Raw genomic sequence first — 13,710 nt, forward strand, 5'->3', positions numbered from 1 at the left:
CCGGCGAGAGGACAAGATCAAGACCGGGTGGATGCATGCAATTATCATCTAGGGGAGCAGTGGCCGGTACAAACTGTCCAATCATGTTTCATTCCGCGATTTGGTAAACAAAATTGGGACGATACATACCGACAGCTCAATATTGTTGGCCACCATCATTATTATTATTGTCGCACACCCACAGGAGTTTCTCTTTCATATTAATTTTGAGAAGGGCGACGCTATTACGTCCGGACTCATTTTGAATGTTTTGCTTCCCTTGCCCTCCCAGCTGGATGCATCAATCTCATCTCAGATCCATTTCATCTTTCCCGCGAATCCCCGTTTGTTACAGGAAAGACTCACTCAGGAGTGTATACACCGTGGTTTAACCGAGAACAGATCTGCGTTACACTATGGACCCTATGAACCGGCAGGTCCTCCCCCCCTCCCCCCACGGGAGAGTATAAAGGGGACCCATGGATGTCCCCATCCCGTCCAGTCTTCACTCCGCTTCGGATCCCCTCCCCCAAAGATAACCTTCACCTTAATCCTTCCGGGCCACCATGATGAACACAGCGCCATCGACAGCAATCGCCCTCTCCTCAGCTCCTAAGCTGTACCGGCTGCCATCATTGTCGATGGTTGTTCCGAACCCAAGGTCTGTCGTGGTCGGCTACGGTAAGATGTCCTCTCTGCGTCTCCGATCAATATCCGCTAATAGCTGAAACAGCTCGTGCTTCTGTTCTTGCCATCATGGAGAAAGCCATCGTCAGAGGCTACCTCACCATCTCTGATTCCGAGGGCGTATTCCACTTTGGTTCGCGCACGAAGGACTGCAATGAGGTCCACCTTAAAGTCACAAGAGATGACTTCTGGACTCGTATTCTTTTGTACGTGTTCATCTTATTCCCCTCTCGAGGTACCCGAGTGCTGACCCCCAGACAGTTCTCAGGACCTTGGGTGTGAGCATCAAATCGGCTCACTCTTTCCCCCTGAGTGTCTAACCTCTTGTCCCCAGTCAGTGAAGCGTACATGGTAGGCGACGTACAAGTGGACAACCTCAAAGCTGTTTTCGATGTAAGTTTCACTTTTGCCTTTCCACGATGTCCATTGACCCTGGTAATGTCAGCTTTGGCTCGACAATGAGGCTGGTATGGGCCACCTTTCTTCAGCTGCCAACCGGGTAGCATCGGCGATATCCGGCCTCTCCAACGCCTTCCTTGGGCAGACACGGTGGAAAGCCCGTCTGAATGCCATCGCCAGTTACGACCAATCAAATGAACTCTTCAAGGTATCTCCAGAATAATCTACTTGACTGGAATCACGTAGTGATCGATGCTTTCTAGGCTTTCTTGAGTAAGGAAATGATGTATTCTTGCGCCCTGTGGACAGACGCGGAGGGTGGCGTGCGTGGGGACTTGGTAACTGGGCCAACGCCCGGGGACCTCGAAACGGCACAGCTTCGCAAAATCCGGCATGTCCTTACCGCGGCTAGGGTCAAGCCTGGAGACCGAATTTTGGAGTTTGGCTCTGGTTGGGGTGGTCTCGCCATTGAGGTGAAGGAGTTTTGTTCGTTGCTTTCTCATAATTGTCGCTCACGATTACGTCGTTAGGCTGCCAGAACATTTGGGTGTGAGGTCGATACTTTGACGTTGTCTAAGGAACAGAAAGCACTTGCGGAGGAGCGTATCAAGGAGGCCGGTTTTCAGGATCGTATTCGAGTCCACCTTATGGACTATCGCGACATCCCTCCCTCCTTCGAAAAAGCCTTCGACGCATTCGTCAGTATCGAAATGTTGGAGGTGAGAAAAAGGCATTCCCCGTTTCCCTTTGTTATCACTCACACGAATTGGTGGGACAGCACGTGGGTTCCCAGCACTATCACACGTACTTCAAGCTTGTCGACTACGCTCTGAAGTCGCGAAACGCAACCGCCGTGGTTAGTGCGTCTAGTTTCCCAGAGTCACGCTATTCCCGCTATCAGTGAGTTTCTTCTGCCCCTTGAAGTCACGATTCGCATGCTCACGCAAGGTTCCCTTCCCTTCCCTTAAAGGCCGGAGGACTTCATGCGCAAATACATGTGGCCTAACTCGTGCCTGCCCAGTGCTACCGCGTTGATCGCCGCAGCCAATTCCGGTTCAGAAGGGCGATTCACCCTCGAAGGTGTCGAAAATCACGCTGCTCGTATGTTCCCTTTGGTTTGCGATGATTTATCCGTTTGCCTTATTGCCTCTCCTCAATCCAGACTACCCTCGAACCCTCCGAGAATGGGGACGTCGCCTTGAAGCCAATGTCAAACAAGAACTGATTATTAAGGATTATCCGGCATTGGCCGACGCCGCTGAATATGAAGTCTTCAAGCGGAAATGGCAATATCTGTTCGCATATGCTGGGGCTGGTTTCGCCAAAGGGTACATCACCTGTCATATGCTCACTTTCGCACGTCCAGTGAGTTGTCCAAATATCTGAGTGTCTTCCAATTCGAAGCTGAACGGGTTCGGCTTCTTAGAATGACTGCCCTCCCACCTGTGATTAAATTCATTCGGACGCTTCGAATTCGAAAATTTACCACCATCCTTCGTATTTTATTATGACTCATAAATTCCTATAAATTCGGAACGCACTGTTTTATAGATTTCGTTTTTTTGGGGGCCACCGCGTTTTCGTTCGTTCCAGCGAGCGCGCCTGCCGTGTTTAGATAGCATATTATTAGCACTCAAGTACTCATCCCATCGTAGCGATAATATTTAGTCCTTGGCAAGCCCTTGGGACAATGTAACGTAGCGATGTATCACATTTTATAAGTACCCGCATGTATATTTGCAAGTTGCGATAGCAAAAATACTTAGGATTTTTAACTTCCCTCATTTTAGCTGCCCGCGAGTGATTCAGCCTCATTATATGAAGCTTGCGACTGTACTTCACACCAATCCAGTCCGGTATGCAAGTGTTTCTACCTTTGTAAACTGTCGAGTCCCAGGCTTGTGTGTGCAGAGCTCGTTTCCGTCGAGTTGATTATAGAAGGTGGGACTCCAAGGTAGTTGGATCATCATTCCCACGGTGCGGTCAGTCAATGGTGGGTGGGAATTTCGAAGGGTTAATTCACCTTGGTTAATTAGGTGGCATTCACAGTGAATTTCGCCCAAGGCTCTTTGATGAGGGTGAATTTGGGGTGAAGTATTTGCGGTCCTTCACCGTGATTTCCTTTTTAGTTATGGTCATTTTCAAGGCACTAGTTTACTACTGCTATCCCTCAGTACGACGTGGGCAGTGCTAACATTTCCAAAGTCAATGTCAACGCAAACCACAGCACGGCTGGCCATACTGCCACAAGACCATGCCTCATGAACTCTACTGCCAGCCGGGACTTGGTATCCACCTGTGAGCTACATGGAGAAGGGATGGGTGTTGCTAGATCCGCAGTTGAATCTAAGGCACCTCCAGTGGACGAAGACTGGGAGACTGGGAGTGAGATTGAAATTCACCTATATTCACTAGGGGTCTTGGTGAATTTGGCCAGGTGAATTTGAGGCCACGAGTGGTGGGGGTGAATTAACTGGGTGGATTTGGACAAATTCCAAATTCCAGGTGCACTATGTGGCTCAGTCTGCCACACCCACGACCATAATATTAGCAGTGGCTGACGAGCGTCTGTCTCTTACAGTACTGTGAGAACGCCGTTGCGTCATAAAGAATGACAGTCTGGCACGGAGTTGCGTTCTCATCACAGAGCGGTTTCCGCAAGGTTTATCCTTGCAAGGAACAACAAATCCACAAAGGTTAGGTAAGTCGTAGACTATGGGCACATCAACCCGGCCCTTGTTCATTCACCGTCGAAGTAGAAGTCTTGAAGTTCTTTTGATAGTCTGGCTTCACATTGGTAACCTGCCCTTGTCAAACTTGCAATCAATCCCACACAGCAAAGTGCTGCAAACACTAGGTTGCCAGTCCCCCCTCCTTGACGTGTGAGCAAAGGGAATGGCCTTGCTGCACATGCATGGATATTCTAATTGCTGACACGCCGTGTTACACATAGCTCCACAAGGAGGGCGGATGCTGTGATAATATACGCTCCAAAGTGCCTTATCGGCCGTCTGGAAAAACGCGTACCCGCCCTCCCTCAGCACGCTTTCTTGTTAGTCCAAGCAATCGTATCAAGATGGCAATCGCCCCCTAGTCTCCACAATGACGGGGGTGTATTTCACGTTACCAACCCTCTCCAGGGAAGCTGGGGAGACCGAAATGTGCTTCTCAATCGTTCACCCTAGATCCCTCCCTGATCTAGTCGGACTCACGTGGTCGCCGAGGCACTGCTTGACGAATCGGATGGCCTTCTCCGTCGACAATGGGAAGTCACGGTTTTTAAACGACCAATAACCTCGACTTTAGAAACTCGGAGTACGTTTTCCACGTGAAGAAGTACCTGATCTCGAGTGGGTAATGAATTCACACCGATACTGCGGCACATATATTACCTTACGGCTGGAAGAAGCCGTACGTTCGGTCGTCGGATCTTGTGGGATGGCATCCAATGAGATGAGTAAAGCACGTGGGTGCGGTATCGGACACGACGCAGAGTTTTGTGGCAATCCTTGGCATGCCAGAGGGAATTCCTTCTTCCGGTGGGCCATTCCTCCCCGAGAGAAAAAGAGATTCCCCGAACTGAACCGACTCGCTGCGTAACTTGAGCGCTGGCTCGCCGAACGGCTCCGAGAGGCTGTGAGTGGCGGGCGAGGCCTAACCATACATACCATAGGGGAACAGGCCAAGGAAACCGAAGGACGGTGTGATCTCGTACCTGGCGCGCTGAGCGAACTAGAGTATATTCATAGAATTCTGATGGCGAGAGGCGGCTTAGCCCAAGCAACAGCCGAAGGGATCAAATGGGTGCCCACCTGCGTCAACACCTCAAGTTTGAACTTCGAAAGGCTGAAGGTTAAGTTGCGTCTCTTAGTAAGTAGGCGACCGTTGCTAACACTACGGGGCTAAGTTTATCGACGAAGTGCTGCCAGTGTCGGTAGTGACCGCCAAGTTCGGATTTACTTCAAGACTTGATGCGTGCGGTGCAAAGTCTCAATGACGTGTGGATGTACCCATCCCGTCCGAATTATCGTGCAGCAAGTGACATACGACATACAACCGATTGTATGGAGACTATGGTATAGTAATGAACCGGTACGTGTGAGCCCGAAATAATAAAGTTAAAGCAGCACCAGTCAGCCCAAGAAACGAGGGTCGACAAGGGTCTAAGTAAGAGAACCTGTAGGATCTAATTTCGATGTCCATGACTGAAGTTCCTTGAGGGACGGTGCAGCGAAGGCATGTGAATTGGCCGCCGTGAAGAGAGTAAAGCAGAATGGTTTCTAGCGGTAGTATGAGAGTAATGATCAGATCAACTGTGACCACTTCGAGAGAGAAAAGGAACTTGCAACTTACGCCAAGCAGGGCCTCCTTATTGGAATCGCATTCGATGTTCATGCCATGGAGGCTTATGACCCCGACCTCTTCCACTTCTTTGGAGTTTGTGTACATATGCAAGTACGGGCTAAAATTACTGTCAGTGGCGTAGAGTAATGACGGAAGGCAGTACCACTTGCCGGCGTAGGACGAACCACCTCCTCTGCCATGTATCTTGGCTTGCATCAGTCAGGATCATCAAATACCCTTTCTTCGTCGGCCCATCGCTGCGGACCTGAGTCACAACCAACTCCACAGAGCAACGTGTATTGTTGCATGCACTCACCCGCAAGGTACTAGGGTTACAGTCGAGCCGAGTTTCAGGTCATCAATGAGACCCCTGCAAGGGGTTGCCTTGATCGTAGTTGAGCTAGACTTGTCAGCGTCCAGCATCACCTGACTCAGAACAATCTGTCCAAGCTATTGTTAAACCAATCCCATGTGACAAAATGCATGCACTTGCTTCGCCAGGGTGGCCGAAATGCTTCTGCCACAATTCAATTGTCTTTCGGAGCAACGTGTCAGATGCCCACACAGTCGAACCGGACTGACCATTCGAACGCATCATGGATGGTGATGAAGCCAAGATGACCCGAATCGCTTGAACGTCAGCTGCGCGCCTCTCTGTTAGGATCAGGCGATTGTAGTCCTCGACAGCAGATATACCACGAGGCCTCCACGAGTGGAGCACTTCTTCCCCGCGAACGTATTTCTCCGAGGTATCCAATCGCCACAAGTCACCAGGCGAACGCGTCAAGGGAGGTGATAGACAGACTTTGAAAATCCCACTGATACGCGAAAGAATCTTGCCGGAACTCAGGAAGGTAAGGAAACGACTGGGAGGACGGGCATCTCGTGTTTGCATCGTAATCGCGATGTCCATCGTGAATTGCACCGGTTCCCTACACGTCTCGACTCCAATTGCCCAGCTGACTTGCATTATGACACGGTATGGATTCGTGGTCACACGATTCAGTAAGAGCGAATCATGCACACTAGAGTCCCACAGTGCTTGCGCGGTCAGCGAACCCGTCCCGTCCGATTTGAACTCAACGACCTGGTCTGCCAGCAACGGAAGCGTGACCATTGCCTTGGATGTCGAGTCATGTATTCGACCCTTCGGATCTAGCAAGCGAACATTTCCCACTCGAATCTTGGTCACGTCAGTCCACGGGAACTGAGATCCTGAATCAGACGACAGCTCCAAGACAATTCGCCTTTGCAACCCCTGGTGTAGGAAAAATGCCCCTGGGTCAAGGCCGCCTTGCGAGACTACAGGCACCGGCTTGTACTCGCCGTCCGCTCCAAGCTCCCTTACTTGGATACGGGCAGCAACGTCGTGGCTTTGTTCGACAACGAAATCGGTTTCGGACCTTCGCATTGGTTGAACGCTGGACGAAGGAGAATCGGTCTGACTTCCCGGTGATGGTGGACGTGGATTGCCTCGCAGCTCTCTCATCTCGTCCCACCGTTCCAGGCGCTCCAAGTATGTTGGCCTGACAGCCGCAAAGAACTCTATCGGAGCGTATCCCTCACGTAGGTGCGCGATGACTTTAGAAGACGCGGCGAGCGAAAAAGTCCTCCGGAATTTGAGTTCTGACAAAGAAGACACGTCTGGATCGAGCACGGAGGAAGTGAACACTTCGTCGTTGGTAACGGATGAGGGTCCCACAAACGAGGATAATCGTAACTGTAGGTGAAGTGCTGCGAAGTCGAGGGATGACAACCCTTTGACAGAATCGACTGTCAGGAAGAAAGTGATTTTGCTACCAGGCTGTAGAAGAGAAGGAGCGGGAGATGCTGGCCGTGTCGATGCTGCTGATCTACGACCGTGCTTCGATGACATGTGCACCACACTCGATATCTTCATGTCCACCCTGCACGAACCAATCGCTTCGGCGGTGTATCGGCAGAATATAGGGACGACGGCGGTCGAAGATAGGCGGCGGGCAAGTGGTGCCAGTGATACTACGGCATTACCAATGAACGAGAATTGAGGTGGCGGCAGGTCATAGAAGGGTTGATCAGAACTGAAGTGGTGAGTGAAGGAAGGGCGGTCGATATAGGTTGTCAGGTTGCGCATACGCTGCAGTTGCTGTTGGAGACGGTCCAAGGACCAGATATAGATGGCGCAGTGCTTTTTGTCAAGGACTTTAACTGCAGCCGATGGTTGCGTGGTGGATGCCAGCCTCGGGTCAGCAACGTCACCAAAGGTATCCAGGCTCCCAATAGAGTCAACGCCGGAGGTTGGGGCTGCCAGCGTACCTCCGGAAGCAATCGTGAAATTATAGGAAACTTCCTTGCCCAATTCTTTGCTGCTCGGGAAGTTCAATCCTCCGGTACGTTGAATGACGCGGAAAACACATTACCTGATGACTGTTGCTTCTTTTACTAGAACAGCATTAGAAAGGATGGTCTCTGCCATCGAGAACGATCTATGAGATCTCCACTTGTCCAATACCTTGCGGATCAGGCGCAGTTGCTTCGCCGTGTAAATGACAGGTTCAAACTGAATAAGTTCATCATCCGTTTCCCCACGTGCGCGCGCATGAATAAGACGTTTGAGTTGCTGCTGAACCAGCTTGAGTTGGTGCTCCATATGATCCTTCTCCACCTTCAAATCTTCGGCTTCGCTGGACTCTGAGATCGCCTGGAGACGTGACTCTAGCTGATGCTGAACATCTTTTAGCGGCCCATCTGTGTCAGGACTACCGTGGCTCGGACCAGCATATACGCTTGTGTCATCTGTCTCACTCGACACTGGTCTCCCAGACTCGCTCCATAGGTCGTCGCGATGACTGAGACTACTCTCCGGCCTCGATTTCTGATTATGGTCCCGCATGGTCTTGACTTTGGTTATCCGCTCGAAGAGCTTGTTTATTTCTTCATCCGGTAGGTTGTCCAAGGTAGGGTCCAGACCCAGCCGAGCCAGCGCAGCTTCCCGCTTTGCAAAGTTCCAATCTACATCCGCTCCGGCGGCGGAAGAAGATGACCTGGATGGAGGTCGAGATTCCTTTGGAAGTGTCAGCGAGGACTCGCCACCTTCCACTTCGCTGGCTGCTACGTTGTGATGCAAATTAGACCGAGCTGTTGCTCGATCACGTTTCTTCCGAACTTCTTCGGGATTGTTAAACCTGAAAACGTGGTAATCCCCTGAAAGTACATAGATGTAAGAGCAACCCTTCAACAGAGCAGTCCTGCAAGATACTTGCCCAGAATGATTCGGTATCCAGACCGCAGTTTGTACGGCTGGAAACATTGAAATAAGGCAAATTATCAAGCGGGCTATCCGCACTTACTTGTCCAGGTGTTATTTGTTTCCCATTCAGGAACTGTCATACGGTGAGCATTGACCTAAACATATTGGAGTAACTTCATCTAAGCTCACCGTCACACTCTCTGGCATAGCGTGAATTGTAACCTTATCATCAACATTCTCAAATTCGCAATGTTCTTCGAGAATGTTTTCTCCGCTGAGGCGAATCGCTGCAGGTTTCTCGCTGTCCATGCGTCCTACCTACTCAGACGTTTTAAGGAGGTTTGCAGAGCCATAAAAGACTTCCAATAACACGCACCAGCGTTTTGCCTGGTTTGATCTGGTATATCAGACACTCACTCATCAGAGGGTCTATGGGCGACGTGAGTGTAAGTATATACGGTGAGTGCGAACTTCCTTACCCTCATTCTGAGCAGAACGATCACGCATGCATTCAGTAGTCTATCCGCAGTCGAATGGACCGAAGGACTGACCAAGTTCACCAGGTGAGGCATCTAGAAGTGTCACATGAGTTTCCAATAATCTCATCGAAAGCATTGGGAGTTACCTTCTTCGGGGTGTGTACACCGACGTTGTTCTTCTCCACAGTAATACCCAGTTCCTCCAGCGCCTTTTCGCGTTCCTTCTGCACTTCCTGCGTCCGTGCCAACTTGTCCTCCCATGTTTCGTTCAAGCTCTGCATCAATTTCTCGCTCGCCTCCATCTGCTCCTGTAGTTCTGCTTTGGTGACCGTTTTGATCTTCCCATCTTTCGTCTGGTACGTGACTTTCTGTTTCTCAGGAGGTACAGTAGGGTCGAAGGCATCCTCCCCGCCTGAAGTAGCCACACGAGCTTAGGGAGGGAAGAGAAAAAAGGAAAAGATCAGTAAATATTCGCTCCTTCATATTGCCGGTAAGTGCAAACCTCTGAGTAACTCCAATTCTTCCTTGAGTTCGCGTACCAACTTAGCGTTGGGATCCTCGTTAACTACGGCCTTGTTCTTAATCTTCTTAGCCTGATCGGCGTATCGAAGAGTGCTCAATGTTTCTTCGTAGTCTGCAGGAGAAATAGCTGCGATCATCGCTGTCTTGGAATTACCACCTAAACTATCCTTCAAGAGCCAAGTAAGGACCTAATAATTATCGTGATCAGAAAAAGCCTCCCTGGTATAAGGGTGGTCGTAGTCACCGAATCGCGATACGGAATGAACTCGTCACCCTTTTTCTTCCCCTTCTTCGCACCATCTTGACTGACGAGTGCAAGAGAAGATATGACCTTGCCAAGGGTAGTGAGTGACTTGTTGATGTTCGCTCCTTCCTTGAGACGTTGTCCAGTCGCCCCTGTCGAATTGGCTCGCTCTGAACCTGCCAGATCAACCAGACTGTGGCCGAATGTTAACCACCGCCATCAAGAGCTCGCCAAACGTGTGAACGTGCCTAATCCGCGACACTTTCTCAGTGTCAAGGTTGGTATCCACGTCATGCTTTCTCATGGTGAGTAGCAAAGTGAAAACTGCATGAGACCGTGACGACCTATCCAATGACTCAGCCTAATGGACGTCGCAGTGACACGCCTGAAGTATGTGGCTCACGTCTCGTTCATATTAGTGGCTGCCACCGTCCGCGCTTTGTTACCTTCGTCCATGAGTGTCATCATCTCATCGTAACTACTTACGACGAGCTTGGACAGATCTTCAACGTAAGGGCCCAAACTGGGGTGTTCACGGACACGAAGATTGCCAGTGTTCTTCGGGTTCAAAAGGTCGCGCACTTTCTCGTTGTATATCTATGTGCAAGCCAGGCGACCAAAAGAACGTTTCGCCAGTATGCGACACCAAGGGTTAGGGGTAGGGTAAGGGTACATATGTCAGCATATAAACGCACCTCTATGTACGACACCTCGACAGTGAAGCTGACAGTGGGGTCCATTTCCCTCTTGTGGGCTACGCGTACAAAGAGCTCGGAGCATGTTAATGGTATAATTCCTTTGTCTTGTCCATCTAGTGTCACGGACAGGAGTCAAAAATCTCGCGAGGTAGTATCGCGTACGGCAAAGAGACGCACATCCCATCATACTGGAGGTTTCATTGGATTGAGCGGCGCATGTAAATATAATGTAGGATTTGTTTGGACATACCTATATGATTTACCAGATCCTAGAGGTTACATTTTCAGCACTGAAGTTTGCCCGGGTATTATGTGGTAGCACTCCTACCAGTCTGTCCATCTACCAACGAAGGCGACGATTTCGAGGTATCAGGAACAGTGGTTCTGAACGTGTTTCCGGGGGGGGGGGGGCACTCACAAGCCAAAATACAAGCATTAAATCCCGCAAAGCCGTGGTCCAACAGCTCCTTTCCCAAGTCGTCATACAATGTCTGCTGTGAACAGTAACCCGGTTCGTCGCGAGGCCCCGCAGACCAATAACTCTTGTCAAAACTGAACGCCATTGTCTTGCGTTCCGTGGCACGCTTTGAATCTTGTGATGAGCCTGGTTCTGGCGGATCGAGGAAAGTCTGGTTGCCCTGCATGCGGATGAGCATCTTGGCGCCCCGCGCGAGTTCTGCATGGTTGGAGCCATATCGAATGGAGAGAAGAAGGTGGAATAGATGAGTATGTTCGCATGCGAGGGACAGGTGGATGGGCCGTACCGCGAGCGTTGAGAGGCCTGCATCGCACCACAACCTTGATGTTACCCTCCCCGGGCTCCGCCATGCTAAAGGTCTAAAAAGCAGGTTCCTTTGTCCAGTCCGATGTAAGAAAGTAAGTCTAAGAATGTAGTAGGAGTATGTGTGATGAGCGAAACAGAAATAAAGCACGCAGAAGCTGTATGGCCGCTTGCCGCGCTCCGTCCAATTACAGTAATCACGCGTGAACAACTCTCTAATACGAACACCCAAGTTATTTTGCTCGGATTTCAAGGACTGACGATACAACGGTGGTGCTTCCCACAGTAAGCCCTCGATAACATCTCTAGGTCTAGAGTGCCGAAGGATGCCCACAACTCACTACGGCTTGTCCATTGATCCGAGTCGAATGTTATGCATTGACTAACAGGGACGCGCCGGCAACGTATACGGCATTCTTCGGCGTCAGCTAGGTTACTTTGGACATCACAGAGACAATTCGCAATCTGTAAGGATACCGGTAATATAGTACATGTCGAATGGAGAGCCGACAACCATCCTCTACAATCCGAACTGTTTAAGCTTGGCATGAAGCAGTGTGAGTAACAGATTAGATGCCACAATAATATTACCTCAAAAAACGGAGTCAACCCGATCGCAAAGGGAACCATGAGATTGGGAACGAACGAGAGCGTGTTAGGGACTGTAAAAGTGGTGATCTGTGTTATCTGGTCTCTTGGTCGATACTTGATATCTGCCACGACTCTCGAGCTCTGCTTCTACGTCTTCCGGTATGCGGCCTTTGATTCGAACCGCATCACACCCCTCGTACATATTTCGCTTTCTATACAAAAAAAAGATCCGTCAACAACCATAAGGGGGCAAACCAAAAGGCAAGCAAGAAACTCCCGCATATTCTCTACCACCATGCTATCCAACTCCACTCAGGATCGATGACAGCAATGATTCCATCAAAGATAGGTGGTCGTGCAAATGGATATGTGGCCCGTAGACCCCTCCATCTGTTTCACGCAAAAGGCACATAGGAATAGGATACCTGAGGTCTTGTGAATATGGTAGGGCTACTGGGACGGAAGAAACAACAAACGCGCACGTGCAAGATTTCTTCGCTCTTGGGGCATCCATTCGCCTTAAAGTCTGTTGCATGTTGGACGGTCGTCAAGGTCAAGTTTGACTTTATTACATAAGCGGACTTGTAAATTCAAGGAGATTGCATCTCGATCGTAATCAACCCGACTCCCTGCGAGTCGTCGGAAGTACCACTCTACCTTCATTATAACGGACGTCACGCTGACCTCCACACAGCTTAGTCTCCGCGTTGTGAAGCATAAGTAGTTCAAATTTACATGGCTCCTGGTCGACGGATCAAAAAGTGGTTCCGGTTGTTCCCGCTCACAAGTGGCACTGGTTCTCATCATGCCCGCTGAAGTGGTGTAACTGATTTGGCTGCTGCTGCATCTGAAATTACCATGGCAGGTATGATTTTTTCTAGCTTGCTGATAATATGATGAACTTGATATGGAGGTACAGAAGCTAGCAATCTTGCTGGTGGTGCAGTGAGTCCATTCATTCCTGCACAGATTGGAGCTGCCACCCAAGGTATTATTGTAGTATTTGGTGGTTTTCAAGCTCTCTTATGCTGAGTCACAGCAAATATGGCTCCTGGGCCCACTTACTGCATTGATTCTGAAATGGCCATGATGTACATGAAAAACATTAAGCAATTTCAAATTCTGGTCATGAGCAGAGTGTCATGACCATGTGTTCATCCTAGGTCCTCACTCACTCTGCACCCCTTTTCTGCTGGTCATTTGCCCACTCCACACCAACTCCACCCATCCCCTGACATTTATGAGTCATCTCTGCTCTGACTGCTGTTGGACTTGTACTGCTCTCCTGTCAGACCATGCAGGCCATCTCCTGAGGAGTCATGTGACTACCCTTTGGACTTCTCCCTGACAGTGTGTGGTCATGTGCTCTGCAGTGCATGCACTGCATGGTCCAACACCTGGACTGTTTGATGTTCTGTGTTACCTGTTCATATGTCCTCCATCTACCCTTCATTCATCATCAAGGAAGTTTTACTTGAAATTTTACAAGTCTCTGTATGTCAGTTCCAATTCCAATTACTGTGCCTCTGTAGTAGTATAAAAGCATGTACCATACTCTGCTGTTCTTCAGTATGAATATCAACTTAGTTCCTACTCCCTCTGTCTCTGTCTTCTGTCTGTTGGAGTTACCTCCATCTGTCTGTCTGTACTCTCCCTCTGAAATATGAGGGCTGAGATCATGCAAGGGGGTAGCACACAAGCTAAACCTGACACCCTCACTCTGCTCTGCCTTTATCTCAGTGGACTTCATTCCTGCC

The 13,710-nt window shown here is 49.8% G+C and overlaps 2 protein-coding genes across 2 annotated transcripts; one reads left to right on the forward strand and one right to left on the reverse strand.

The window, feature by feature from the left end:
- The first annotated feature begins 153 nt into the window (after positions 1–153).
- On the forward strand, positions 154–2,954 carry F5J12DRAFT_794858 (Mycolic acid cyclopropane synthetase-domain-containing protein). The gene is made up of 11 exons (XM_051744043.1): positions 154–660; positions 713–872; positions 928–944; positions 1,001–1,059; positions 1,112–1,273; positions 1,329–1,538; positions 1,596–1,784; positions 1,844–1,965; positions 2,036–2,166; positions 2,228–2,430; positions 2,492–2,954. Exons 1-11 carry the CDS (start codon positions 546–548, stop codon positions 2,516–2,518), a joined length of 1,395 nt encoding a protein of 464 aa, XP_051606087.1. The 5' UTR covers positions 154–545; the 3' UTR covers positions 2,519–2,954.
- A 2,100-nt stretch (positions 2,955–5,054) lies between these two features.
- Positions 5,055–11,510, reverse strand: F5J12DRAFT_794863 (uncharacterized protein). The gene is made up of 23 exons (XM_051744044.1): positions 11,346–11,510; positions 11,000–11,257; positions 10,910–10,921; positions 10,832–10,850; positions 10,759–10,769; positions 10,579–10,694; positions 10,287–10,480; positions 10,132–10,227; positions 9,884–10,076; positions 9,620–9,827; positions 9,264–9,547; positions 9,190–9,210; positions 9,118–9,124; positions 9,015–9,067; positions 8,828–8,956; positions 8,739–8,771; positions 8,652–8,688; positions 7,809–8,592; positions 5,903–7,754; positions 5,726–5,850; positions 5,580–5,666; positions 5,419–5,527; positions 5,055–5,345 (listed from the first exon to the last, which is right to left on the reverse strand). Exons 1-23 carry the CDS (start codon positions 11,407–11,409, stop codon positions 5,229–5,231), a joined length of 4,809 nt encoding a protein of 1,602 aa, XP_051606088.1. The 5' UTR covers positions 11,410–11,510; the 3' UTR covers positions 5,055–5,228.
- Positions 11,511–13,710: the final 2,200 nt, after the last annotated feature.

Source organism: Pisolithus orientalis, assembly GCF_024613125.1.
Source record: "Pisolithus orientalis strain OTSU chromosome Unknown F5J12scaffold_1, whole genome shotgun sequence".
Taxonomy (NCBI): domain Eukaryota; kingdom Fungi; phylum Basidiomycota; class Agaricomycetes; order Boletales; family Pisolithaceae; genus Pisolithus; species Pisolithus orientalis.